This window comes from Cricetulus griseus, chromosome 7 (genome assembly GCF_003668045.3).
Source record: "Cricetulus griseus strain 17A/GY chromosome 7, alternate assembly CriGri-PICRH-1.0, whole genome shotgun sequence".
Taxonomy (NCBI): Eukaryota; Metazoa; Chordata; class Mammalia; order Rodentia; family Cricetidae; genus Cricetulus; species Cricetulus griseus.
In genome coordinates this window covers 22,130,571-22,158,131 of record NC_048600.1, presented here as the reverse complement: position 1 = coordinate 22,158,131, position 27,561 = coordinate 22,130,571, and the positions used below count along the sequence as shown (strand labels likewise).

Here is a 27,561-nt window from a genome sequence, read left to right as displayed (position 1 = left end):
CTCTCGGAGAAAGGATTCCTGTTTCAGACATCAAAGGTAAGGCTCTCAAGTCAATTTATGCTCTGCTGGGTTGAGTCAGTCAGGATACGAATTAAGGTCCATATATTTCAGTGACAAGAAGGAAGTGGTTACGTAAATACACAAGTATTAACATCAATCTGTATTAAATTATGTAAACATATACATCTTCTGAGGTCAGCACACAGATCCTCTTCTGAGAGCGGGGCTCTACTGAAGCATCGCCCGAATCTGTTTGGAAGTCGATTCATCATTCAAGTGCTTTGTAGTGAACCTGAATGGGGAAAGAGAGAGGGTGTCAGGGCTCATCCAAGTGAAATTTGTAAACAAAAACTGTAGGCTCATTTCTTTTGACAAGGAGTAAGTCATATTTTGCTGTTCATTCCATATATTCTTTGCAAGATTTTTAATAATTTATTTAACCTTTATTTTATGTGCATTGGCATCAGATATCCTGTAACTGGAGTTACAGACAACTGTGAGCTGCCATGTTGGTGCTGGGAATTGAACTTTGGTTCATCTGGAAGGGTAGCTAGGGCTCCTAACCACTGAGTCATCTCTCCAGCCCTGAAAGTTTATTTTTGATTTGTCTTTGACATTGATTTGCTCCATATCCCAGGTCAGCATTGCGCTCACTCTGTAATCCAGGTTGGCCTCATACTCGTGGCAATCCTCCTGTCTCAGCCTCCCTATTGCTAAGATTATAGGCATACCCCACAATGCTAAGTTATGATATTTCCTTTTTCTTGTGTGATGAGTATTAAACTAAGTTTTTTTTAAACCTCATCAAATGATTACCAAAAGGAGACATAACTGATTTCATTTTCAAGAAGATAAATTTCACAGCACAATTGTTCAGCATCTTGTCCATTGAGGCTAACCCTGCTGAGTTACGGACTTCAAATTAAGGAATTCTAAAATTTAAATGTTGATGACTGTCTACTGTAGGGGCTTGCTTATCCCCATTGCTACCACCAGGGAGCACAAATGCTGTAATATGAAGCTTCTCCTGACTCAGTCTTATGTGTAAAAGATTGACCTGTAACAAAACTTTGGCCACACCTTAGGCACTCTGGGTCACAAACAACTTTGCAAATGTGGTACCTGACTCAATTTCACAGGTGAGAAAGCTGGGGGCCAAAAAGTTTCAGTGGCCCACTCTCAATCACACAGAAGATGGTTTTGACTCCTGAACAATCTGTGACTTTTGACTTGAGTCTAAGTCTGGCTGCCTTGAAAGGCTCCACTCTTTCCACTTGTATTTCTCTCCAGGAAAACACAAATTCCCACACTGGGATGGCACTCCTGCCTTCCCACAACGTCCTGATCTTCAACAGGTATTGGCAGCTAGAATGAAGCTGGAAAGTTCCAGAAATTCAGAGGGTGAAGGCGTCTTAATGAATATAGAAAGCCAGCCTGGTGTGCTTATAGTCTGCCTTGAGGGAAACCCAGGATTCAGGAGGCTCTTATGGTAATGACTCATTTATTTTCTAAAGCTGATGAGTGGGCAACTCAGAAAAACAGCAACCTTAGTGTCTTGAGACTGCTGGCTTCTTGATCTTCTAAAGGAGAAGGATAAAGCAGTCTTGGGTGGATGGATTGCAATGGTTGCACTCAACAATGTGACTGGAGGTAGAACACGGCATGCAGAAATGAGTGCTGCCTCATTTCTTTTAGATTCACTCATGCTTACTGCATGCATTCCATTGCAAGGGACTGGAGGAAATAAAAGGCTTAGATAGCAAGGTCCATAAGTCTTCCCAATTGAAATTCTGTATTGGGATGGTTTGTGTGGTTCAGCAAATTTCTTTGGATGCAGCATAACTAAAATAACAATCTCTTCCCTGCAGTGGACCAAGCAAATGTATCCTTGGGAAAAGAGGAGATGCCTAAAGAGTGGGAACACAATGCAGCTGACTAAATATTCAGGCATCCAGCAGTGAATAACAGATCCTCAGAGTTAGGGCAGCTGCATGTGGGAGCCACTTGGGGGAGTTTGGACCAAGCAAACAAAAATAAACAAGCAAGCAAACACAAGAGGGATGCTTGAACTTCCAGGCCAGTGATTTGATTTACTTGGGTTGAAACCTCAGGTCTGAAAACTCCCCTCATCTTCCTACCATGCAGCCCTTGGTGAGGATAGACATGAACACTGGAGGCTTTCCTTCTCTGGAGATTCCACTATTCACAGAGCATCATAAGCAAGAGTCAGGCCCAAGATCCATGGGGTCACCCAGACCCAGGTATAGGTCCTAACTTGGCTCTTTACTGTGTAACATGTTAAATTTATTTGACCTCACATGCCTTTAATCCCAGCACGCAGGAGGCAGACACAGGTGAATCTCTGAGTTCAAGGCTAGCCAAGACCACTAAGCAAGTTCCAACACAGCCAGGACTACACAGATAAACCCTGTCTCAAAAACCCAAAACTTAACTTACCTCAATGTCCCCCATCTGTAAAAAGTGAATGGGTAAACACTGTGCTGCCCTCCCAGCATTGCTAGGAAGATGAATGATGTGACAAGGCAAGGTCTAAGACCAGTGCTCAGGCTTTTAGCCCCTAACAGCATCCAAATTTGCAATGGTCAGAAAGGGAAGCTGTGCTGTCAACCCACCCCAGAGACAGGCTTACCTGAGAGCATTCAGCAGCCCTTCCACACTGTCCGGGGCCTGTTCCTTCAACACCTTTATACAACCTTTCATCTGGAAGAAGAAAGTACAGCATTTTGTTAATATTCTAGCAACCCTGTCCATAGTGGCATCTGTCCACACTACCAACTCTCTGTAGCAGCAGCACAGGGAGATCAGGAATAAACTTCTCTACCTTTCATGATGGTGCATTGTTCCATGTACCATCAAGAGTTCTGTACAACTGCACACTTTCCACTCTACTGATTTTTATCCTATGCCACAGCTGTCCATTTGACTTGCTTTCGGATCAACATCTTGTCTTCTACTCTGGAGCCCAGACCAGGAACAGGGTAGCTGACAAAAAATCCCTAGAGATCTGCCCATGTCCATTCCCCCAAGGCTAGGAATACAAGCACACCAATCACATATGGCATTCTTTTTAAAAAATGGCTTCTGAAGATGAACTTATTCCTAGTGCTTTCAAAGTAAACACTATGGAGACTGAGATATCATCGTGGCCCAGGAAGGCTCTTTTCATCCCACTATCCATACCATAGACAGTCACAACCACTTATTTGTGACCACAATATAACTTTTTATTTATTAGGTAACTCTGGATAGACTAGCCCCTCCTCAGATCAATAATTTGTCTCCCTCACTAGGCCAGTGACTCCTGGTAGTGCATGTCTGTGTCTTAATCATCTCTGAAAAGACTGGCAAAGGGCAATTGTAAAAGAATGTCAAATGCCTAGTTTTGTATTTGCATGAACTTACATAAGTTCCTAAGTTTTCTGAGGCCTTGGAATTAAAGTAATCTAATTCTGTCACGAAAATGAAAATTTACATAGATCATGTTATTTTATTCATGTCCTTCAGTGTTTTACTTATCCTTTGGAAAATGAAAATCTTTCTATAAAAAGTCAATCACTTCTTTTAATCTTAGACATTCATGTGGTGTGGGTATCTGACAAGTTTCACTATACTAATGGCTACTTGCAGAGTGGTAACTTCTCAACATTTCTTGTGGTCATAGTTTCAACATGCTAAATTTTATGGTAGCAGCTTGACAGTCCCTGTCAATTGCTGAAGGTAGCCAAGACCCAAGACTAAGAAGCATTTGGAGGTCATACAAGAATGAATGTCCTGGTCAAATCTATCAAAGATACAGGTTTGGAGAGAGGCTACAAGTATGCCAGTTATGTGCCACTCCAGGTTTGTGATGGCATTAGGCCCATAGATGCAGAGAATTTTGTACTCCCTTCCCATTAGAGATGGGGTCTAGTGGGTGGAGAGAGACAGGCAGCTCAAGATCACATCACAGTATGGTAAGTGTTCATGTGATGATTTCCCAAGGGGCAGTGAGAGCATAGATGCAGAAGGGATGGATGTGCAGTGGGTACTCTTGAGGAGTTTCCAGTTCTATTTCAGGATGATTAAAACCGTGGGTGTGAAGAACAAGAAACCATCAGAAATGCATTCAGGGCCAGAGCTACTGTGGGTTTAACTACATAGTCAGAACTTGGAGGCTTTTCGTTGTAGAAAATTCCCTTGGCAGGTGTTAAGCATCATATAAATACAGTAAGTATAGAAAAGGACCAGAAGAAGGCAAAGACAGAAAGAGGATGAGTGAAAAATCTTAGGATATGGGTGGGGGTAGCAGTGAGCTGAAACACAGAGGATGATGGAAGCTCGATCTCTGATAACCTATGAAGATGAGGAAGAGGGATGCAAACAATTCCTAGGATCTGAAGGATGACAGTTCTGGGTTTCTTCAAGGTCAGATACTGGATGAGAGGATGGGATGATATCTAAAATAGGGTTCACGGGGGAAGGAGAACCTTTGGTTGAGGACTGGCCATGTTTCATGTATCCATTAACAAGACAGGTGAAGACTTGGCTGGGGACAGGGGTTAAGGTTTGATTCTTTATGGAAGTCACTTGAGAATACCAGTTCGTCCCCATACATCTTTCCTGGCACCAAGATTGCCCCCTTGTCCCTAAAGTTTCATCTTCCCTGTGTCTTGGTGATTTTGCTCTGACTCTTCCCTCTATTCATCCGACACAATCCTTGACAGACTAGCATCCCAGCATTCCAGCTATGTGTGGGAGGCTGGATGTCTCCTCCTAACCACATGAGAAAGAGTGGACTGCATGCTAGGAGGAAATTTGCCATGCATCTCCAGGTGGAGAGGGATGGAGGCCAGAGGAAGAGAAGCAAGCAAGTCTAGTTGATGGCATTCATGGGCCTTTATGTGGACAGCACACTGTGTGAGCATTATTTAAATGGACAGTGCATTGCATGAGCATTCTTACATCAATCTTGGATGTCTTGCAGAAGGCTCCCACGGGGTGCACGTGGTCATACAGGATGATGACACCCACCATCACCCTCATGCAGAACATGAGTGTCTCCTCACTTGTGAACCTGCTCCTGTACTCCCTGAAAGAGAAGACACAGCCATGGCATCACTTCCTTATCCAAACACCTGCATTCTGAGATCCACAACTAGCAGCTCCTCTACACACACCCCTACATCCCTCATCCCCTACCCTCAGAGAACTCATCCAGGACCTGCAACAACCAAGTTAATACGCTCTTGAATAGACCCAAGATGATCATTTTCCTTGAGTCTACGCAACTAGCAATTCAATGTAAAACTACAGTAAATGAAAGGGTGGTAAATTCCCCTTTCTGCTTCCCTTTAGCAGCTAGCTCACGGTGTCCATCAATCCCTGCCCATCAATCTTGAATATTTTATAGCCAGCCCCTCTGGCTGTCCGAGATTATAGAGAATAATGGCTTCATTACGGAGAAAAAGAATCAGGCTCATTTCAACACAGCGGCTCTCTTGTCTCCAGCCGGAGTCAGCTCCTTTGTTAACATACAGGCTGGGGATGAGCTTGGATTGGCAGATATGGCAAAGAAATTATGTACCTGGGAGTTATTTGTGGAGGTTAAATTTTGCTCACTTACCTTGATAGGGGCCCTGATGATTGCAATAATTTAGGCCAATGATAGAGACGTTTTTAGCACCAATTTCATTACGAGTTGGCCCCACAATGCAGACAATTACTATTTCTGTCTTGAAATAAATCTTAACTTTGATATGAAGGAAATATTTAAAATTAATGCCCTTTTATGGGGCAAGGGAGATGGCTCGCTGGGTAAAGATGGCTTGCTGCACGAGGGAGAGGAACTGAGTTTGGATCTCTAGTGCCCATATATATGCCAGGTGGTTGTGCGGGACAGTTTTATGTCAACTTGACAGAAGCTAGACTCACTGGAGAAGAGAAAGCCTCAATTGAGAAAAATGCCTCCATAAGATCTGGCTGTAGGCATGCCTTCAGGGTATTTTCTTAATTAGTGAGTGATGCTAATTAAGGGGCAAGCCATTGTGGGCTGGTGGTCCTGGGTTCTGTAAAAAAAATCAGGCTGAGCAAATCACGAGTAGCAAGCCAGTAAGCAACACCCTCTATGGCCTCTGAATCAGCTCCTGCTTTCAGGATCCTGCCCTGCTTGAGTTCCTGTCCTGACTTCCTTCAATGATGGACTATATGATTCGGCAGTGTAAGCCCAATAAACTCTTTCCTCCCCACTGGGCGTTGGTGGCACACACCTTTAATCCCAGCACTCGGGAGGCAGAGGCAGGTAGATCTCTGTGAGTTTGAGGCCAGCCTGGTCTACAGAGCAAGTGCCAGGATAGACTCCAAACTACACAGAGAAACCCTGTCTCGAAAAACCAAACAACAACAACAACAACAAATCAAACAAACAGAAAAAAAAAAACCTTTTAGTCACAGTGTTTCATCAACCCTAACACAGTGGCCCACATACAATCCCAGCTCTTGGGAGGCAGTTACAGGGCATGCCTGCAGCAAGCTGACTTCCCAGCCTAGTCTTATTAGCAAAATCTGGATTCAAGTGTCAGCAATCAAGGAAGATACCCAAAGTCAACCTCTGGCTTACACACACACACACACACACACACACTCACACAGGCATGGACATGCCCACAAATGTGTATGCATCTGCAAACACATGTGTCCCCTCATATGCATGTGAATATGAATACACACATACTTGAACACCACACACATACATACATGCAAGCATATAAAAGAATACAAAAATTATCATTTTATATTTGAAGACAGTCAGCTGCTATAAGGTGCCTGTAGTACTTTTGGACTCCCAAACACCCTATAGAGCAGATGGTATTGTAGAAACTTTACTGGAAACAGAATACAAGGAAGGTCCAAGAGGCCAGATAGTTCATTCGTAGTCACAGTTAGCAGTGCAGACTAAGTGCATCCCCAAGCTTCCCCTGTAACTGTGTCCTTCATCCTTAGTTAACCCAGCCATCCTTCAAATTGATATCCAGCAACTAGTTTAGGAACAAAGAAACGAAGGGGAAAGAGAGGTGTGTGTGTGTGTGGGGGGGGTACTTTTGCAGCAGTCTCAGCATTGCTACTCTTGGTTCTAAATCTCTAAAATCTCTACAGTATATTGATAATAATACCCAAACATCCTGCCCACCTCTCCATTTCTTTGCACGACTTATAGCAGTGATTCTCAACCTGTGGGTCACCACCCCTGTAGAGGTCACACAACCCTTTCACAGGGATTGCATATCAGATATCCTACATAGCAGATATTTACATCACAATTCAAAACTGTAGCAAAATTGAAGCTAGGAAGTAGCAATGAAAATAATTTTATGGTTGGGGATCACCACAACATGAGGAACTGTATCAAAGGGTACATTAGAAAGGTTAAGAACCATTTCCTTATGGCATCTGATAAGCTGTTACAACTTTCTGAAGTCAATCAACCCAGGAGGGAGGGCCTCAGCTACTTCAGTTGTGAAATGGACACAACATTGACACAGACCACCCTGAGTTCCTATTGAAACTGAAGCAAATACTGTACAGGGAAACTTGAATATAACATCAAAAAGAGGACACGCCACTATCAACACATCTGGACAGGTCCCAGCTGGTTGGAAGCTTAGCCATGCCCACACCTCTGGTTTCACTTACGGTGTCTCCAGCATGACCTTGCAGACGCTTGTCATTGTGCTGAGGCAGTCTGTGGTATTTTCTATGGGCAGGGTTTTATTCTAAGTGGAGAGACACAAACACATGTTAGCCCTCCTAGCAGCACAGTGAAGAAAGGGCACTCCGCACCACTCAACTAACTACACTTACTTCTGAGACAAAGTGCATTGTGGCATTGCTAAGAGTCTTCAGCATTGGTGTGGCTTCTGCATAGAAGAGGGACATTCGATTGGCCATCTCGTTATTCACTTCGTTCTCAATGTCTAGCTGATGAAAACAAGAGAAGAAACAGTTACAAAGAGAAAGTCATTGCCTCCACAACCACATTACAGACAAGGACTGTGCCTTCTCTCTGGGCCCTGCCAGATGCAGAAGTCAAGGCAGGCATGGAGAGATGGTGGCCCCAGCCAGGGACTCACATGCATGTTGTTGATGCGGTTGCGACTTATTGTTCTCCTGTAGTAACTAAAGTCATTCTGAATGGCTGGGTTCCTCATCTAAAATTTGGGAGAGAAGAAAGAAGGTCATTCCAGAAACAGGTGAAGGCCCAACATCAGGAGCCCAGACATGAGTGTTTGCAAATATGGCAGGACTTCTCTTTGGCATTCAAGAGCCGGAGCAAACATTAAAATTTAGATCCTATAATTCCAGTGTCCTGAAATATGTCCCACTCTTACTGTGGGCTGTATTTCTGGGAAAGCACATTTGCCCAGTGAGGAAAAGACACTTGTATGGGTTTTCTCTGCACTCACTTGACAGGTACATCATCCTCTTGGATTACTCTGACCACACAGAATGCAAATATAATATTCACCATGTTATAAACCTCCGTGGGAAAGGTATTCCATCTTACTCTCCCACCCCGACCCTACAGCCTGGGCAGAAGAGCCATAGAGCAGTGCTACCAGTTCAACTTCCACACCCTGTGTGGCCTGACCTTCAGCTCATCGAATCGAAGGGTAAAATGTAAGATTTCTGCAAATTCCTTTGCCAGGGCCTGCTCCCGCTCCAAGTGTTGGGTTGGTGTGTAGGGAGGACATGTCAGAGATTCCAGTAAACTCTGAAGAGCTTTTTCTGAAAGTCAAGAAGAGACAGAGATATATTCAGGGGGACCAGAGACATCCTTTAAAAGCACGGTGCTTAGTTCGAGTTGACATTCTCAGAGGCAACCTGCATGGCTAGTCCCTTTCGAGTGTTTCCTGAGCACAGTACACTTAGTAATACCACTTCTTGAGCCTTGTAGGAAATCACGAATACATGAATGGAGCTTGTGTGCTTGAAGGCTACTGATGATTCCAGGTGAGATGAGTGGGTGAGGAGAAAGCTCCAATCAGTAAAATGTCCACTGTGTAAACATAAGGACCTAATTCATAGCTATAGCACCCACAAAAAAAAAATAGCTATACTGGGTTACAGCAGGTAATCCTAACTTTGAAGATGGGCATGGGGACAGAGATGGACAAGTCAGGGCTCTCTGGGGCTGGGCAGTTTAGGCAGTCAGTGAACAACAGAAGAAGATGCTAATGTCAGTCTCTGGCTTCTTACAGAGTGTTTCTCTGTTTCTGTAGCCCCATGATATTTCTTGGCAAATCTACCACATTTACCTTAGTTATTATTCTTATCATAACCTCATCCCTCCCATTTGCCTTTTTCTAATCATTCTCCACTCTTTTTGCTTCCATCTATCTTTTAACAGCAAAGTCATTGAATCAGTCCTCTATGGCAGGAGTGGATAAACTGTGATCCATGAGCCAAATCTGACCCAATGCTTATTTTTATAAATAAAGTTTTACTTAAAAGGTAGATATGTTCATCACTTCCTGTTGGCTACTGTTGGTGTTGGCACTATAATGGTAAAATCTAGTTACTAAAAAGGCAGGACAGCTCACTCTTGTGAGCAAATTCTTTCTCTTGCTGCTGAGGTAAAACTCAGGTCCTTGGAATTTCATCTCACTACATCCAGATGCACACTAAGGAAACAGAGAATTCAATTTCTCTTCTGTCTGAGGCAACCTTTGTTTGTGAAATCAGTTTGTGCCACCCCTTTAGCTGGTCAAAATATCAAGTCCTTCTCAATAGCACAGTCATGGCTTCAATTTCGATTTTCCTCTTAAAATAATGGCACTCATTTTAGTGGCAAATTAAAGCAGAACTTACTGACTACCTTTTCCATTCTAAATATACTATATTAACAATGAAATTCCAAGCACTGGCAGTGACTACACCACAGTGCTGGTGGCATGGAACCAGTTTGTCAACCTCATTTGCCTCCACTCCAGCTTCTGCAGATATGCTGTTTCTGTGCAGCTTTATTTTTGTTTTTAAAGCTAAAGTAAGAATGCTAGCTTTATTTTCTTACATTTTGTGCTCAGCTAATTGTGTTGGGGGGTGCATGAGGAGACTGTGGCTTCAGATAAACTCTATCCTCCAACTTGATTTTTATTAAGAAATGAGATCAATAGATGGCAGTCTAGCCCAATTGTGTCAGAGAGGCTTCATCCAGCAACTGATGGGAACAAATGTAGAGAGAACTGAGATCAATAGGCTGTAGCCTAGCCTGATTGTCATCAGAGAGGCTTCATCAGCTCATGGGAGCTGATGCAGAGGCCCACAGCAGGCATTAGGCAGAGCTCAGGGATTCCCACGGGAAAGGGGGTGGGAAGATTGTGGGAGCCAGAGGGGTAGAGAACACCATAAAAACACAGCCCACAAAAATCAACTAAGGGTTCATGGGAGCTCACAGAGACTGAAGCAACAATCATGGAGCCTGAATGCATCTGACCTAGGTCTTCTGCATGTACGTTATATTTGTGTAGCTTGGTGTTCTTGTGGGTCTCCTAACAGTGGGAGTGGAGCTATCTCCTACTCTCTTGTCTTCTCTTGGGATCCTTTTCCTCCTACTGAGTTGCCTTGTCCAGGCTTGATATGACAATTTCTGCCTACTCTTATTGTAACTTGTTGTGCCATGTTTGGTTGACAACCCTGAGAGGCCTGCACTTTTCTGAGGGGAGAAAGAGGAGTGGATCTGGGGGAGAGGGGAGAAAGAAAGAAAGAAAGAAAGAAAGAAAGAAAGAAAGAAAGAAGGGAGGGAGGGAGGGAGGAGGGAGGAGGGAGGGAGGGAGGGGGAGGGAGGAGGGAGGGAGGGAGGGAGGGAGGGAGGGAGGGAGGAAGGAAGGAAGGAAACCAAGTCCTGGGCTGGAGTGATGACTCAGCAGTTAAGAGACCTTGCTGCTGAGGACCAGGGTTTGGTTCCCAGCACCCTCATGGCAGCTCCCAACCATCTGTAGTTCCACTTTGAAGGAATCTGACACCCTCTCCTGGCCTCTGAAAGTTCTTCTATGCCACAGTGACCCTAAACTCACACAGACACACATACATATCAATAAAAAAGAAATCTCAAAGAAATGGGATTAGAAGGCTTTGAAGAGATGAACACAGTGACAAAGTGTCAAGAGACCCTGAGCCAGTAGAGACCCTCCAGGCGCCCATCAATGACTTTCAGAGAAGGAAGCACATGGTAGTTCAAAAGAGACAAGAGTGATGGAAGCTGTTTGTGAATGGCCTCACAATATGCAAGTGGGGGACATTTTCCAACATGTAAATCTGTTCCCTCTCCCCTCTCAAATGGCAAGACAACAATAATAATAACATTAGAAGTGTTGTGTGGGACAGGATAACTTTAGCATTTACTCACCAAGCCGGATGGAAAATTCATAAAACCGTTTCAGTCTCACGACCAGGGGGCAGACTGCATTCCAAGCCTTTTCTTGAAGTTGAATGTCATTGGGATTTTGAATTGCCTACAGGAGAAAAAGGGGGTGACAATGAGTTTCCAATTTAAGAAAACTAGTTATCTCACACCAAAGTAGCCTGAATAATTTAGTTTTTAAAACGATGCAAGCCCTAGTGTGCTTGGAGAATTAGAACCACCTAGGTTGACAATGATTATCTGAACTATTGATTCCCCAAAGGACTAATTTCTGAAGGGAGTTTCAACACATGAGCATAAAGCTAATGGGTCCCAGGTAGATCTTGCCTAATCTCACTTGCTGCTGTGTTCTTTCATTAAAAACAAACAAAACAAAACATCAGAATTGGAAGACTTGGCTCTGTTCATTAGCACTTGATTCATCTAACGACGGCTCATTATGAAGAATGGAGACTGTAGCTATTACGTCTTTTCTGTGATACACATTGTGTTCTTGCCAGACCTTGAAGAAGAAACGCCACATCTTAATAGACTTTTCCTCAGTAGCATCCTGACGGTGGTATGTTCTCATGAGGGGCGTGTGTGTGTGTGTGTGTGTGTGTGTGTGTGTGTGTGTGTGTGTGTGTGTGTGTGTGTGTGTGTATGAGTGTGTGTGTAAGGTTTTTCCTTCTTCTCTCAGGGTTTAGTCAACTTAGTATTGTCATTGGCTTACATCTCGGATCTCTGGTCCTGCGCCTTTGTAAGCCTGCAGGTCTGTGAGGATGCTCTCAGAATCCTGGAGGACAGCACTGATCTGGTTCCATATCTCTCGCTCTCCTTCTGTTGGCTGAGCATCTAAGTGAGACAGAAACCAAGAGAAACTGAGGCTTGTGTTTCCCAAGAAATCTCAAAGTCCATAAACAGTTAGTTCCACCAGCTAAGCAGCCCTGTCTTTTCCTCCAGCTTTGGAAGTTACTCTGTAACTTTACAAGCTGTTAGGTAAGGAAGATGAACATAGCTTCTGCCCATGACTTAGTTCAAAGCACCCAACAACCTTTTTGTACATATTAAGCCTAGTATGATCAAATTGGCCTAAGTGTTCATTTGTTAATTTATTTATATAAAAACATTTTCATATACATTATGTGTATTGGGTAATATTACATTGAGTAACAGGAGGAGTAAATACTTTTGGGGGAGCCAACTTGTTTTTAATGACCCTTTCATTGTGTTTATTCTTCCTTAAAGCTATCACTTTCACTGTGGCCAAAATACATAACATATAAAGTACCACCTTAGCCATTTTCAAGTGTGGAGAGCAACATTACTGATAAACATATGAGTCCTCCCCTCATGATGCTCCATAGCTCCCTTGATCTTGAAAAGCCAAAATATTGTATAGAGTATAGTTTTTAATAGACTATGAGCTATTTCCATCACTGAAAACTTGCAGACTTGAATATATAGATGAAAAAAGCCCCTCTTATACATATCTCTTTTATTTTACATACTTACACTATTTTACATATATTCATATTATCATATATATTTATATACACTAATCAACTTTAAAATGCACTTAATTTGAGACTGGGCTGATGACTCAGCAGGTAAAGGCACTTGCTGCCAAGCCTGAGGGCCTGAGTTTGATGCACAGGACCCACCTAGTGGAAAAAGAGAACCAACTCCTGAAAGTTATCCTATGATTTCCACATGTGTGTCATGGCATACCCTCTTCCCGATAAATGAATGTAATTAAAAACAAAAAAAGGACTTGGGTAATTAACCCTTGAGGGCATGGCAGCAGCACATCATTCCAGAACAGTGACATACAGGAAGCACCAAAACATCCCATACACATAAACACCCTGTCTAAGACCCGATAGGTAGAGTCTTCTGGGACTTCATCAGTGTATGGAAACATTCTTAGAGAAGAAAGTTCATGAGAGTGGGAGAGGCCCCTCTGGAAGAAGAAAGGAGTCAACAGGGGTAGGAAGTACACACAAAAGTTTCTCAGCAAAGACACACAGGGAGTTCATTGTCAAAATGTCTGTCTTGACTGTGTTAGCTGCAGAAGTGTGTGATGTGTAAGTTCACATATATGAAGGCAGCATACTGATAGCCACAAAGTGCTGTCTAAGCTCTCCGGCATCTCTACAACCTTTGCAGTGTCCTTCGTGGAGACCCATAGTTGAGAAACATGGGCTTTTACTGCCCTCAAAATTGCTATGAATCAGGCTAGTTTCTCACTGTAAAATGATGCCAGTGCTGAGGGAGAGAGGGACAGGTCTTGTTTCCAGGTATTGAAATCCTGAGATGAGGGATGCTGTCAGCAACTTAACTAACAGAGCAACAAGGACAGAGTTGTATGAAGTCTGACACTACCCTGCCCCAACCCCAATTTTATCTAATCTTCCCACAATACAAAGGGCAGATGCTCCAAAAGTGTGATGTGTTTTCATCACTTGTGAGACTCTGGGGTGTCATAGATGGATTCACAAGATAGGTAAAGCAAGTGCTAGCTGAGTGCATTAGCAGACTGGGCATCAAGATAGTTGATAGCCAGAGAAGGCCAGAGAAGCTCTTGTCAAACTTCTGCGTGACATCAGCAGCAAGTTTTGGACTAGTTTATTCACCAGGTACTGCTAAAGACAAAGAAACTGGTAGTTTCCAAGGAAATTTCAAAAGAAAAAAAAAAAAGAAAAAAGGAAGTCCATAAATGTAGGAAGGTGCTAGTTGGGAAGGAAGGGGGGAGGTGTAATGGGAGTGGGAGAGGAATAAAAAAGGGTTGGGCTGGAGAGATGAGTCAGAGGTTAAGAGCATTGACAGCTCTTTCAGAGGTCCTGAGTTCAATTCCCAGCAACCACATGGTGACTCACAACCATCTGTAATGGGATCTGGTGTCCTCTTCTGACATTCAGGCCAAACACAGCATTACATAATAAATAAATCTTAGAAAAAAAAGGATAATAGAGGTGAATATGATCATAATACACTATGTATATGTGACACTGACAAATTAAAAGAGAGATAATATCTAAAAAGAAGACAGAAAATTATAGACTCTCAGGATTTCTGGACACTGGGAAAAAATGTTTTCTAGAAATGATACAATGTCAACTAGGGGATAAGGTTCGTGTAAGTCAGGGGTTAGGAAACGAATGTGGTTTGGAAGGCGTTGGAGGAGTCAGGTGTAGAGAATGGGAATGGAGATGGGAGATAGAAGGAGGTATATACACAAGAAGGGAACAGAGTGGCAAGGGCAAGGTGGCTGCATGGAGCACAGCTAGGTCAGCATGGCAAAGAGATGTCTGGAGAGAGATCAGGGGCTGACCTGGGGCAATGAAGGGGAAAGCACAGCCAATTCCTCCTCTCTCCCTGAATCCTTTGTACCCCACAGACACTGGGTAAATATTATCAGATCTGAGGTTTCTCACAATATGAATCACTTCACAGATTATCCCTTCTTGTTTCTCAAAGGTTATCCATTCTTTCATAAAAAGAAGCCTGCACATCCAGGAGCTGGGAAGCCAGCTCATGGTACTGCAGAGAGTACCTCCAGTGAAAATCCAAGGGAGGAGTTGGGAGTTTCTGAATTGCAAAGCAAATAAAAATGAGGCACTCAGGAGCTGGAGAGATGTCTCAGTGGTTAAGAGCAATGGCTGCTCTTCTAGAGGGCATGGGTTCGACTCGCAGCACCCACACAGTGGCTAATTATCATCTGTAACTATAGTTCCAAGGGATCTGATGCCCTCCTCTGCTTTCCTGAGGCATGAGGTACACACACGGCACACAGACATACATGTAGTTTAAATACCCGTACACATGAATTAAAACAACAACAATAAAAAACACATTAAAAAAGCCCTCACTCAAATCCAGGAACACACCGTTTATAAGATAGAAAATTTCCAGATAAGGTATTTAGAGAAGAGACAAGCAAAGTAGAGAGTATGTCCAATCTGAGGGTTCAGAGTTATACAACTGTGAAAGAGGGTTGGTTTCCTTGGGAGGAGAAGAGATGTGTCCAATCTCTGTCTTGTAGTGGTCCCATACTAACAAGTCAGTAAGGAGCAATATGGTATGAAATAGAATTAAAACTAAATGGGCTATCAGAGTACAGACAAAATCCAAACGGCACCCTGTTGTTGACCACAGAGTACAAAAGGAGAAAGCTTTCACACCACTTGGTAGAAAATAGAGCAACTTAAGTACTTTGAAAATAAACATATTACAGGGTAGCCTCAAGGTGGTCCTGCAGCTGGGGACAGCCAGCTCCTTTCTCCATGGCAGGTGAAGTGACACTTTCTTATATAAACTGACATGCACATTCTTTTGACCACAAAGAGTTTTCATGAATGGCTTGTGGGTGTGGTATCCTTTCTGTGCCACAAGAGGTGGACTTGGGGTACAGGGTGAACATTTTCTACTTGATAGAGCTGTTTTCCTAGCTGTTAGATGTATAAAACAGGACCTGCAGTCCCCAGCCTCCTTCTCTGGGAAACTGTTTCCTTTGGCAGATGTCCTGCCCATCAGGAATGTTTGCAGCTTAGTCATGTTTAGGGGGTGGGGTGCAGAAACCTAATCCATCACTTCCTCTTCCATCAAGGCTTAGACATGCATTGGCTCATTTTCTGCCATAAATTTTTAGTCTCGTGGGATACCTGATTTCTCCCACCTTTCCTGTGATGGAATTGAAGTCAGTTTCTCTCTCAGCAACAGTTAGGCCCCTCATGCCAGCAAACAGACTACTATGCCATCTAAGCTGGAAGGTGAAGGTTTACAAGGGACTCAAATCACCAGTGGTACCAGCTTTCCCAGTACAGAGTGACAACTGAGAGACTCTAATCTTCAAACTTTTGACAATGTTGTTGTCACCTGCAAATGTGTCGCATTACACTTATAGTTATCCTGGGATGTGTATGGAGCAGGCTGCATGTTGGATGTGTCTTTCCTAGTGTCTATCTCATTATGCAAGTGGAAAAGGATTGTGTAATTCCGAGTGACATTTAACATTGTCCCAAATCCATATGGAATCCAATGATTCATCCCACAGTAAAAAAACAAAACAAAACAAATTAATAAGAATTTTATCCACTAAACATAGGGCTCTGACCTTATTTGTTTCGTTTGATTACATATTTTCAGTGACTGGTTAGTATATAGTATATGCTCAAGGAAAATGTGCTAGACAGATAGTTGAAGGAATGATTTATATATATGCTTTTCACATGTTTTAGGATTTTTATTTTGAGACAGGATCTCACGTGTTTCAGCCTAGCCTTGAACTCATTGTATATTCTACTGATTGTCCTGAATTTCTGATCATCGTACTTCTGCTTCCCAAGGGCTAGGAATTCAGGTGTATGCTACAAACCTGGCCATGCTGGGGATGGAACCCAGTGCTTCAGGGATGCTAGGCAAGCATTCTACTAACTGTACTACATCCCTAGCCTCTTTTGGGGATGCTTGTCTTTGAGTCCTGAGCTCTTTGGATACAGAGATTACACACTCAGATACAGTACTCTTATGATATCACATTTAATGGAGATACTCAATAGCAATGGGGGAAACTGAATTCCATGGGGAATCTGCCAGGAGGAGGGATGTGGGTGCTAGGAGGTGGTGTGATAAACAAAGTTTCCATCCCCCCATTCTGTTCTGTTTCCTCTCCATAAATAGCTTATACACTGTTATGTATCTGCCACTAAGATATCCACATTCACCTGTGACCAAACTGACTCTTCTCTTCATCAACATGTGTGCTTAACTCTCCCATTGCTCAGGGAGATTTGTGGCTGGCATTCTCTCTGGGAGAATGCAAAACTGCCCAAGGTCTTCCCTTCCAGTCCTGTAACTGCCCTCGCCTTGCTTTCCAGGACAACCCTGTAAGAGGATTCGGATATTCTTCCAGCACTCTTCACATTCAGACTCAACTTCTGACCAGATTTAAAAAATTTATTGCATTTTCAGATATTTCAGATGTCAAGAGATGACATCTTGAAAGGACCCTGAAGAATTAATGATGGAAAAGGTTACTGTGCTTAATCCCCCAGCAACCTTGAGAGCACTTGCTAAGTGAATAGCAACTCTGATCTATGCTCTCTGCTTTTCTATTTTTAACAACAAAGCTTGGCTTTTTATGAAATGGCACACCACTCGTGCACCATACACACATGCCTACATACACACACACTTTTCACACTTATGCACACATACACACGTAACAGACACACACACACACACATATATATACACTCATACACACGCATTCACATATACTTACACTCATACACACGTTCACACCACCACTCATGACGACAATGGGTCCTCATTTCCTACTGTAGGCAATGAAGTCTTTGGTGATGTTCTTTCTTCTACGACTCACATTCTGAACTTCTAATCATTCTGTATTACTTGAGTGAATTGAGAAGAATGGGCTATATGAAGTGAGTGCTCACCCTATCTGACGACGAAGCTGTTAAAGTCCTTGTGATTTACACAGGCAATTTCAGAAACCAATACCCCGAGCAGGCCTGGAACACCTGTATCCTAGCCGTTATCCAGGCGATGATTTAAGGCTTGTTTTGGACTCTGCTGCTGTGAAAAGTGTGAAAATGCATCATGTGGATTGTGACCTTACACACCCACTTTTGTTGTCAAGCACTCACTACATTCCATGTGTCTATAGCTTTTTAGGAGATAAAACAGCCTTTTATTAGTTAAGATGAAGGATATCAATTTTGTTCCCAGGCAGGGAATACACTGACGTCTCCTCCCTTGGCTGTAATTGCTAGTGATAGTGCATGTTAACTGCCAACATTTTGGGTGTCACTGGAGGGTAGGTGGAAATTTTCACTCTGGAAGATTTTTGATATTTTTTTTTCAAACCAGAATGCTTGGCATTCCTCTGTGCTAATGGGGAAGAAAGCAGTTGTCTTTGTTTGTCAGAAAGACTTTCAGTAAAGCTACCACAGGGAACAACAGTAAGCCTCAAACTGGAAAAGAGGCTGTCAGATCAAAAGGGCTTTATCTCTGTAAATCAGCCAAGGCCTCATCCTGTCTTCAAAGGCAGCAGGGACACACACACACCTTTCCCCCACAGCCTACTTGGGCCTGTGAGGAGAATCTGACAAAGAAGAGAATTAACCTAAAATAATCTGAGGAGAAGACACAATTTATGGCATGCCTTTGGTATTAAAGGCAGCCATGGCATTTCATCATCAGGATGTATAGCTATCTCGGTACCTTGATGACTGCTGGGTAAACACTAGTGAGAGGAGCAGTAGAAAGGATTGGCTCAAGCCATAAATTAAATCCACAGTCCATCTTCCCACCCACTTCCATGCTTTCCTAACCCTTCTGTGTTCTGAATAAACTAAGAAACATAAATAATTACCTGGTGTTAAGTTTTGGGGATGTAAGATGGTAATGACCTATAGCAAGATTTTGTTTACGGAAGCAGCTTGAAACTGCAAAGGTCCATTGGACAATATAAGTGGGGCCGGGTTGACACATTTGTTTGGACAGGACATTAGTCATCACACACCCGAGCCCAAAGATCTTTGCATGGAACAATCACCCCAGGGACTGAACAGGGTTGAGCAGGTGAAGGGTTGTCTATTTCATCCGATTTGCTGGGATCCCTAGGTGGACGTGGTACTCTAAGGACAGAGTTTTGAAAGCAAATCCTATGGCACCTTAACACTCATTGAATACCGCCCTCAGGGCACAGCAGCTAACCCCTCTAAACTCCAGATTAGATCTTGGTCGAAGAAAGGGAAGTTAATAATAGCCCTGTCTCCTACCTGAAGGGATGTAGGGGGAATTTAGAAAAGGTCAAAGGTCTTAGAAAATTGGAGTGGTATAATATTGTGGAATGTAAAAAATCCCTCTGCATTTATGTGTATATATGCACGTGTGTGTGTGTGTGTGTGTGTGTGTGTGTGTGTGTGCGCGCGCGCGAGTGCGCGCGCGTGCCCGCACACACGCATGTATACACACACACATGCATAGGCACATACATACAGAGGCTAGAGGACAACCTCAGCTGTCACTCCTCACTTTCCACCTTGCTGGAGAGAGGGCCTCTTGTTATTCACCACTGTGTACACATGCTCCCAAGATTCCCTGAGTCTCCAAGGTTAAGAATACTGCATATAGGCATGCATCACCACAGCCAGCTTTAACTGACTTTGGAGGATCCGAACTCAGGTCCTCACAATTGCATGACAAATACTTTGCCCAGCAAGCTGTTTCTCCAGGCCCTGTGAGAGCATGTTTGTCGCCATTTGTGTTGGATATATAAATTGCTCTGCAGGTCTATTCTGTTTTGATTTTTATTATTCTCCTTTGTCAAGTAAGCATACTAGAAAAAGACATTTGACACATAACAAAAACAAAAACAAAAACAAAAACAAAAACTTCCCATCCTCTAGATTCTCTAGCCTCCTCTGAGCCGATTTAGCAGATGCAAGGCTAACAGACCACAGGTATAAGAGGAGACCAGTTGAGGCAGGAAGTAGACCTGAGTCCACAAAGGCATCCCAGATGACAGGCTAGCCTGATACAAACCTTCGTTCCCAAGAATAGGAAACTGAAGCCTTTTACAAGTACAGTGATGGGATGATTTTTTAGAATTTATTTCTTAATTATCACCCCCTTTACAACACTATTATCCCTGGAATAATTTATGAGACATAGATTTGCCTCATAAGAGTGCTATTTTTTGAAGATTTATCTTTAATTTTTAATTGAGTGTGTGTGTGTGTGTGTGTGTGAGAGAGAGAGAGAGAGAGAGAGAGAGAGAGAGAGAGAGAGAGAGAGAAAGAGAGAGAGAGAGAGAGAGAGAGAGAGAGAGAGAAAGAGAGAGCCCTTGGAGGCCAGAAGTACTGGTTTCCTCTAGAGAGGAATTCCAGGTGGTTGTGAGCTGCCCAGTGTGGGTTCAGGCAACTGAGCTTGGATCTTCTGTGAGAAGAATGTGGAGGGCTTCTAGAGAGCGGTAGGTGCTCCTCACTGCAGAACCACCTCTCCAGCTCCTCCATTGTTTTAGCCACTACCTACCAAGGAATATTCTTTATCCTAACTTAGGATCTGTTCTTCTGGCTGGTACAGTATTTGATCTCTGTTTGGGATGTACCTAATCCCCGTACTATTGTTTCTGCTCTGCTCATACCTTATTTTCCCAATGAAATAAAAAAAAAAAACACCTTTAAGAAGAGATAGAGTCCTTCTAATACTTTCATTTTAATGTGCCACATCTCATCTTTCCAGGTCTCTTTGCTCCCAGCAAGAACTCAGCATCATAGCCATTTCATCCTTAAATATGGGAGGATTCTTTGCAATATGGCTACTCAATTAGTGTCCACCAAAACCAATGAAATTATACTTCATGCTCAACAAGATGACAGACCAGGAGGAGACAACAATCTAAGCACATGATTTTCAATAAGCCCTCATCTGAAGAAAGCGTACACTAGTGATGAGGTAAATACACAAGCATGCCTGAAACAACCTTGCATTACAGACGGCAGCTTCTGTGTCTGCCTACCTGACAAGACTACAGGATCTTCAGTCATTTATACCACGACTAATAGAGTGTCCAGTGTCCAGAATGCCCTTCAGGATTGCTTGAAGAACTAGATCATAATAACTGTAAGTCAGTTATTCTGTTTCCATGGTTCTCAATCTGTGGGTCACAACTCCTTTGGGGGTCCAAAGACCCCTTCATAGGGGTCTCTTAAGACTACTGGAAATATCAGATCTTTACATTATGATTTATAACAACAGCAAATTTACAGTTATGAAGTAGCAAGGAAAATATGTTTTATATTTGGGGAATAGTATTAAAGGGTCATAGCATTAAGAAGGTTGAGAACCACTGATTTAAAAGGAACAGAGAATGAAAATGCAGCATAAATACAATTACAATGGTGTTCCGATTTAATAAAGATATCATAGATGAACCTTGAAGATGTTACAATAGCTGAAATGAACCAGTTACAGATAGACTCGCACTGTGATCTCACTTATGCAATACCCATAAAAATGCCAATTAATTAGATACGGAGTGTAGAGTGATGTCAGGGGCACTAGGGGCGGGCAACATAGTTGCTAATTACCATAGGTGACGCTTCTGCTATGCAAAATGAGTAAGTTCTAGATGCAGGACACAATGGTTTGACCTGTTAACAACAGTATATTGTACAATTTAAAAATCTGGTAGAACAGAAAACATCAAAAAATTAAAAGCAATTAACTCTATGTGTGAATCAGTTTCAATCTTGATTAATCAAACCTTGTTAATTTTCATTTTGTGGGAATCAAGTAAACCTCAGTGTGCTAACTATATATTCAAGGACACAAAGGAATTAATTTTGTTATGTATAAACCCATAGCTCTGTAGCAAATACTCATACTATTGTGGGGGAAAAAAAGTAAAAATTACAAGGAATATTGCTTTCTTTCTAACAAAGAGGACAAGCCACATAATATAAAAGCCAAGTCTTTGTTATTTTTATTGTAAAAGCTGAGACTGTATTGAGTGTAATGTTAATCTGAAAAGTAAGATAACTGTCCTAGACAATGGGGGACAATAGGTACTTTCGGGTTTGGCAGAAGAGAAGTAAGAAAAGCAACATTCCACAAACGTAGGTAAGAAGAAAATAATGGAAATGCTCACATGTTTACATGTTCACAAATGTTCACATATGCAGGTCCTGGCCGGAAGTCAGGAAACCTTAGGAATTCCTGGCAGAAAGGGAATTGGTGTCAATTTGCCAGCATGGTACCATGAACCCAAAGCTGACAAGAAAAAATTGAGAGCAGGACGCAAAACATAAGAAGATATCCTGGCTGTGTGGCACTATGTCTGCCTGAAGGCACAGTAGAGCTCAGGTTTTAAATATTCTCACACTCTCACACTCCGGGTCAGATTTTGGGGATGAAGCTTAGTTACCTTTATAAAAGAGAGTTCTTCAGATGTTTCTAATCACTACAGTCTTGGAATCATTGCAACCTTTTTGTATGGAAGGCTGATGCTGGTTGCCCACCTTAGGGACCACTGTGGAGGCTCTAATAGAGCAATCTCCCATAGGGTTTCAGCTACAATTCTTGCACATCCTTCAAACCACCATCCATTGAAACGACATTCATTAATCTTCCCTACCACACCCCTGCCTCTTGGCTTTCAAAGAGGAAAGTGAGGCCTAGTGAGGAGGCAGAGAGAGACAAAGGAAAAGAAAAGTAAAAGCATAAAAGATGCAATGGGAAAAAAAAAGATGTTAAGGGTCTGTGAGAAAATATGATCATAAATTGTAGAAATCACTGAAAAGGTCAACAGGAATTTAAATCAGATCCTTGCCACCTAGGAACCCAAGGACAGATGTATCTAATTTTGTATTATGTTTTGACCCAGCTTAATTACATCTATTTGACCCAGTTCAATTATATCCCATCACTGACTTCAAAAAGAATATTCAACCCTGAAGAAAGATGTGCTAAATTCATTTAAGCTGTTAATACATGCTGCTTAGCCTTCCTTCCTCTCTCCACCCCTCACTCCTTAACACTTTACCACCCAGCCTCTGGATAGAAAGCAACAAACTGCAAATATTATTCCCCAGGGTGAGGAGTGACATCTAAATGTTCAACGGTCATCTCCCATTCGAGTTGTTCTCTTCCTTGACCACTGTGTGGTATTTGGACTCCCTGTGTTTTCCTCACTGCCTAGATTTGGCCTGCTTGCTTCTTCCTTTCCAAGATCATCATCTACCCCTGACGTTCATGCAGTACTCAAACCCCTGCTCAACATAAGTCTAGGTGCTGGGTCACAACACTCAGTAGGGCTCAGACTCTGCCCCCAGGAATCTCAACTTAGTAGGGTATCCTTTAATCTCTACTGGGGCATCTCCCCAGGATCCCTTACCCACTGAAGCCTTTTTCAGTGTAGTGTCTTAAGTTCTTATCTGTTCACCCATTTCCCAAGGGATTTTAGCTCCTCTGTCTGGATGTTGAGTTCTAATTATGCGCCTCCAGCGTTGGCTTTGCAAGTGTATATTTAACACCAGCTAACTAAACCAGCCTTCCATTCAAGTCCCTCCTCCCTTTTTCTCAACAAGCTTTTGGTGCTCTGTCTTCTTGCTGTTCTTCAAACATGTCCTTTCTACTCTAATTTCTAAGTCTTTAATCACACTATTTCCATCTTTTGGAAAACTCTTCACCCCATCTGGGCCTGCAGAAAAACTAGACACTCTGTAAAGCTCATAAAATGCCACCTGTTTCGATATGTGCCACCCTTATTCCTTCTGTGGCCCTTCATTTCCAGAACCTAGATGCAAATTCTGTTCCCTTCTGTCCTCTGGTGGCATATTAGGCCTTTCTCAAGTCTCCTAGTTTGTCTTCAAGTACATGTCTATCTGGTTCTCCACTTTAGTTTGTGACTTTTCCATTAGGCTATTCTCAGTTAGCTCCAAATCCTGCTGGTGTGTGGCTGACATGGAAGTCACATCATGGTCAACATACCCTTTCTTGATTAAGCTGCAACCCATAGACTCAAGGAAAAAAAAATCTTCCTAAGGTCTACATTTTCCACCTCTGTTATCATTGGTCTTTCTTAAAAACCTCCTTAAGAAATATGATATTTAAGCCATGGGTGGTGGTGGCACACACCTTTAATCCTAGCACTCGGGGAGGCAGACAGGTGGATCTCTGAGTTCAAAGCCAGTCTGGTCTACAGAGCAAGTTCTAGGACAGCCAGGGCTATACACAGAAATTTTGTCTGGGGAGTGAGGGAGATATTTAGGATAAAAAGAGTATTTTTGCTATTGTTTTGTTTGTTCTGCTTTTCAGGTTTAGTTTAGAAATAAAACATGTCTTTCCTAATAAGGAATAGGATGATGCTAGGGTACTTCAAATAAGCTGCTGGCTGCTGTGCTGAGCATTTGGGGACGACAAAGCAGAAAGTGGGAGCTAGAAGGACCCATGTTCCCATCTTACTTCTCTAATCATTCCGTGTATGACCTCAGCTCCATCAGTTCCCTCCTAGAGATTAGGAAAAGAAAATTAACCTTCTGGAGAATATGAAAGGAGTTTCTTTTGATTCTCTCTTTGGAAAAAGAGCCAGAATTCTGCACATTTTTTTCTGAATTCTGCACATTTTTTTCTAAATTTATATTATCTTTACAGATTATAGTTATATTCCTAATAGAAGGCCATCTGGCATGGAAATCCAGTGCTTGCTTCCTTCTCTTGAAGAAATTATAATATGCGTAAAGGGAGTTTTTGTTTCATGGACAGCAAATTTCAGTCTCTCTAAACATATCATTTAGCCAGGACCACAGTACAACAATTTCCGAAGCATATGACTGAGCAGACCAGAATACAAAGACAATAGGGAAAAGGAACTGAGCCCTCAAAGGCCACCTTGCCTGCTATGCAGTAGGGAGGGTCTTTCCAAGATAAACCTCAGAGCCTCAGAGAGGACCAGTTGGAAATAACTGTTTTAAACCCTTGCAGGCTTTACTTGTACTCTTGCAAGTTTCTGAAGATTAACCCTACCAAATGATTCAACATTCATGGCAGTGTAGAAAGCCAAGAAATCAAGACAATTAGACCAATAGTGAAGGCCACTGAATTCTGGCAGGAGGTGGGAGTTAGCAGACTCTTGTGGCTTCCCAGCCACAGCGGACATGGGATTACTCTGGGTTCCTTGGTGTTTGTAAACTGTGAATGAATGGAGACTTAGGCATTATTCTTAACCACTGTATTCGCTGAGTGCAATCTTGCAAAAGGTATGAGATAAAAATGGAAGGGAATGATTAAAGTTAAAGTAACAAAGTGGGGTGGTTAAGATTACAGACAACTTACTTTAACAGTAACATACACACACATGTGTACATATGTACATACAGACAGAGATTTCAGAAGAATTATAGATGAATTCATCTTGAGTTCCTAGCTGAAATCCTTATCAGACCAAATGGAAATGAAACCAAACCAAGCCAACACAACCACTAACAGCAGGGAGGAATTGGGTTAGGTCAAAACCCAAGTATCTTTCAGGGAACATAATTTAAGAGTTTTGTTATCAGAATTCATGAGTTCTGGAGCCACTTTTTTTAGCAGCTGTTTTAAATATGCCAAAGACACCATACAGCACTTTAGAGAGCTTTCAGTCTACAACCTGGAAAGATATTCTAGCATTTAATTAACAAAACTGCTAGAAAATTCAGTCTATCTCTGAAGACTTTCTGACCATTTTCTTTAATATAAATACTTAAAGTTTCAAGCAAGTTAAAGTGGCAGTAGATGTGAACACAAAAGAGATATCCAGCTGGGTTTGAACTACTGTGGGGTGTAGTTTAAAACAAAAAGGGAGCAGGGAGATGGCTTGGTGGGTAAAAGCAATGGCCATGCAAGCCTCATGTCCTGGAATCCATGTTTAAAAAACTGGAGAGGTTAGCTAGCATCTGTAATCCCAGTACTCCTAAAATGAGATAGGAGCAGAGACAAAAGAATCACCCCAGAAGCTTCATGGCTGGTGAGCCTGGAGTTTGCAGGGTAGAGCCTGGACTACGCAATGTAGAGCCTAAAGTATGCAGGCTAGAGCCTGGAATGTGCATGGTAGTGCCTGAATTATGCAGGATAGGGTCTGGAGTATGCAGGGTAGATCCTGGAGTATGCAGGGTAGAGTGTGGTGTATGCAGGGTATTGGCCTGGAGTATGCAGACTAGAGTGTGGTGTATGCAGGGTAGAGTCTGGACTATACAGGATAGTGGCAGAAATCATGAGAGAGAATGCCTCAAAGTGAAAACTGAGAATCAACTCCTGAAAGTTGATTTCTTCATGCACACTATGCCATGTGTGTACCCACATTTACATGTACACACACACACACACACACACACACACACACCACACACACACACACACACAGAGAGAGAGAGAGAGAGAGAGAGAGAGAGAGAGAGAGAGAGTGAGACAGAGACAGAGACAGAGACAGAGACAGAGAGAGGGGCAGAGAGAGGGGCAGGCATACACTGGCATACATGTACAAAGGGGCAAAGTGTGGGAATACCAACCTAGTTTGAACCAACATAGATTTAGTCAATAAAATGAACAAAACATGATCTCTGTTTATTTAAAAATGACTTTTAGGTCATCTTACTCCAGAAAAATTTAATTATAATGTTTTGGTAAAGGAGACATAACTGTTCTATTTAACATTTCTGTTGCTATGGCTAAACACTCTGACCAAAAGCAACATGGGGAAGAAAGGGTTTATTTGGGTTACACTCCTGAATCTCAAGCCATCAAAATCAAAGGAAGACAGGGCAGGAACTGCCGCAGAAAGTCTGGGGAAATACTCCCAACTTGTTTGCTCTCTGGGCTAGCTCCCTGACTCACGACTCAGCTAGTTTTCTTATGCAGTTTGGGGTCACCTGCCTAAGGATGATGCTGCCCACAGTAGGCAACCAAGGCAATAACCCACAGACACAGTCACAGGTTAATCTGATTGAGTATTCTTTAATTGAGGTTCCCTCTTCTTAGGTAACTCTAGGTTGTATCAGGTATAAAATAAAAACCAGGGCAATAACCTTTGGACCAAAATGCATATGTACATTTCAAAAATCCAGAAATAATTTTATACAATTAGATAATACATAAAATAGATGGCATTGATGAAAAATAATAAGCCTGATTTCTGGGTAGTCACTTTCTCCCTTGGTTGTATAACGGTACTTAATGCTCTCCCTTGTCAGTTATGTGTTTACCATTTTTCTTTGGAATGTGGAATAGTACTGCGTATAATATATTAGGGAAGATTCATGATAAAGTTTGATGTATATCAGACCAAAGCTAATCCTTATAAAATCAAAGAAAACCATGGACCAATTAAATTAATACTTTCTTTAGTTTTCTAAAATTCATAAAGAAAGGGTAGAGGAAGACAGCTTAGAAACAATGTCAGAAAGAAATACATGATGCAATTTGGATTTGGTTTGAGTCTCATACAAAATCTCTATAACTTCCTTACAAACAAGCTACAAAGCAAGTGCAGGGCTTCCATTATTGTGTTACAGTGCTCAGAACTTACTTTCAAAATCCAGGAAAAAGTGTGGATAATTCTCAATTTCCCGGGTCAGGACTTTGAGCAAGTTTCCCAT

General features: G+C 42.3%; 1 protein-coding gene across 1 annotated transcript; it reads right to left on the bottom strand.

The window, feature by feature from the left end:
• Window positions 1-228: 228 nt before the first annotated feature.
• On the bottom strand, window positions 229-27,561 carry Cyria (CYFIP related Rac1 interactor A). Its single transcript, XM_035448258.1, has 10 exons — window positions 27,492-27,561; window positions 12,129-12,250; window positions 11,402-11,507; window positions 8,645-8,781; window positions 8,127-8,204; window positions 7,858-7,974; window positions 7,690-7,769; window positions 4,963-5,089; window positions 2,651-2,721; window positions 229-292 (listed from the first exon to the last, which is right to left on the bottom strand). The coding sequence occupies exons 1-10, from the start codon at window positions 27,559-27,561 to the stop codon at window positions 229-231; spliced, it is 972 nt and encodes a 323-aa protein (XP_035304149.1).

What these genes read in the sequence shown, in the direction of transcription:
- Cyria (XM_035448258.1), bottom strand. Translation starts at nt 27,561, where the DNA reads ATGGGAAACTTGCTCAAAGTCCTGACCCGGGAAATTGAGAATTATCCA. An exon ending in CTTTTTCCTGGATTTTGAAA is followed by an intron (nt 12,251 to 27,491) that starts GTAAGTTCTGAG and finishes TGTCTCACTTAG; the next exon opens with ATGCTCAGCCAACAGAAGGA. An exon ending in TTCGATTCGATGAGCTGAAG is followed by an intron (nt 8,205 to 8,644) that starts GTCAGGCCACAC and finishes CCCAAATTTTAG; the next exon opens with ATGAGGAACCCAGCCATTCA.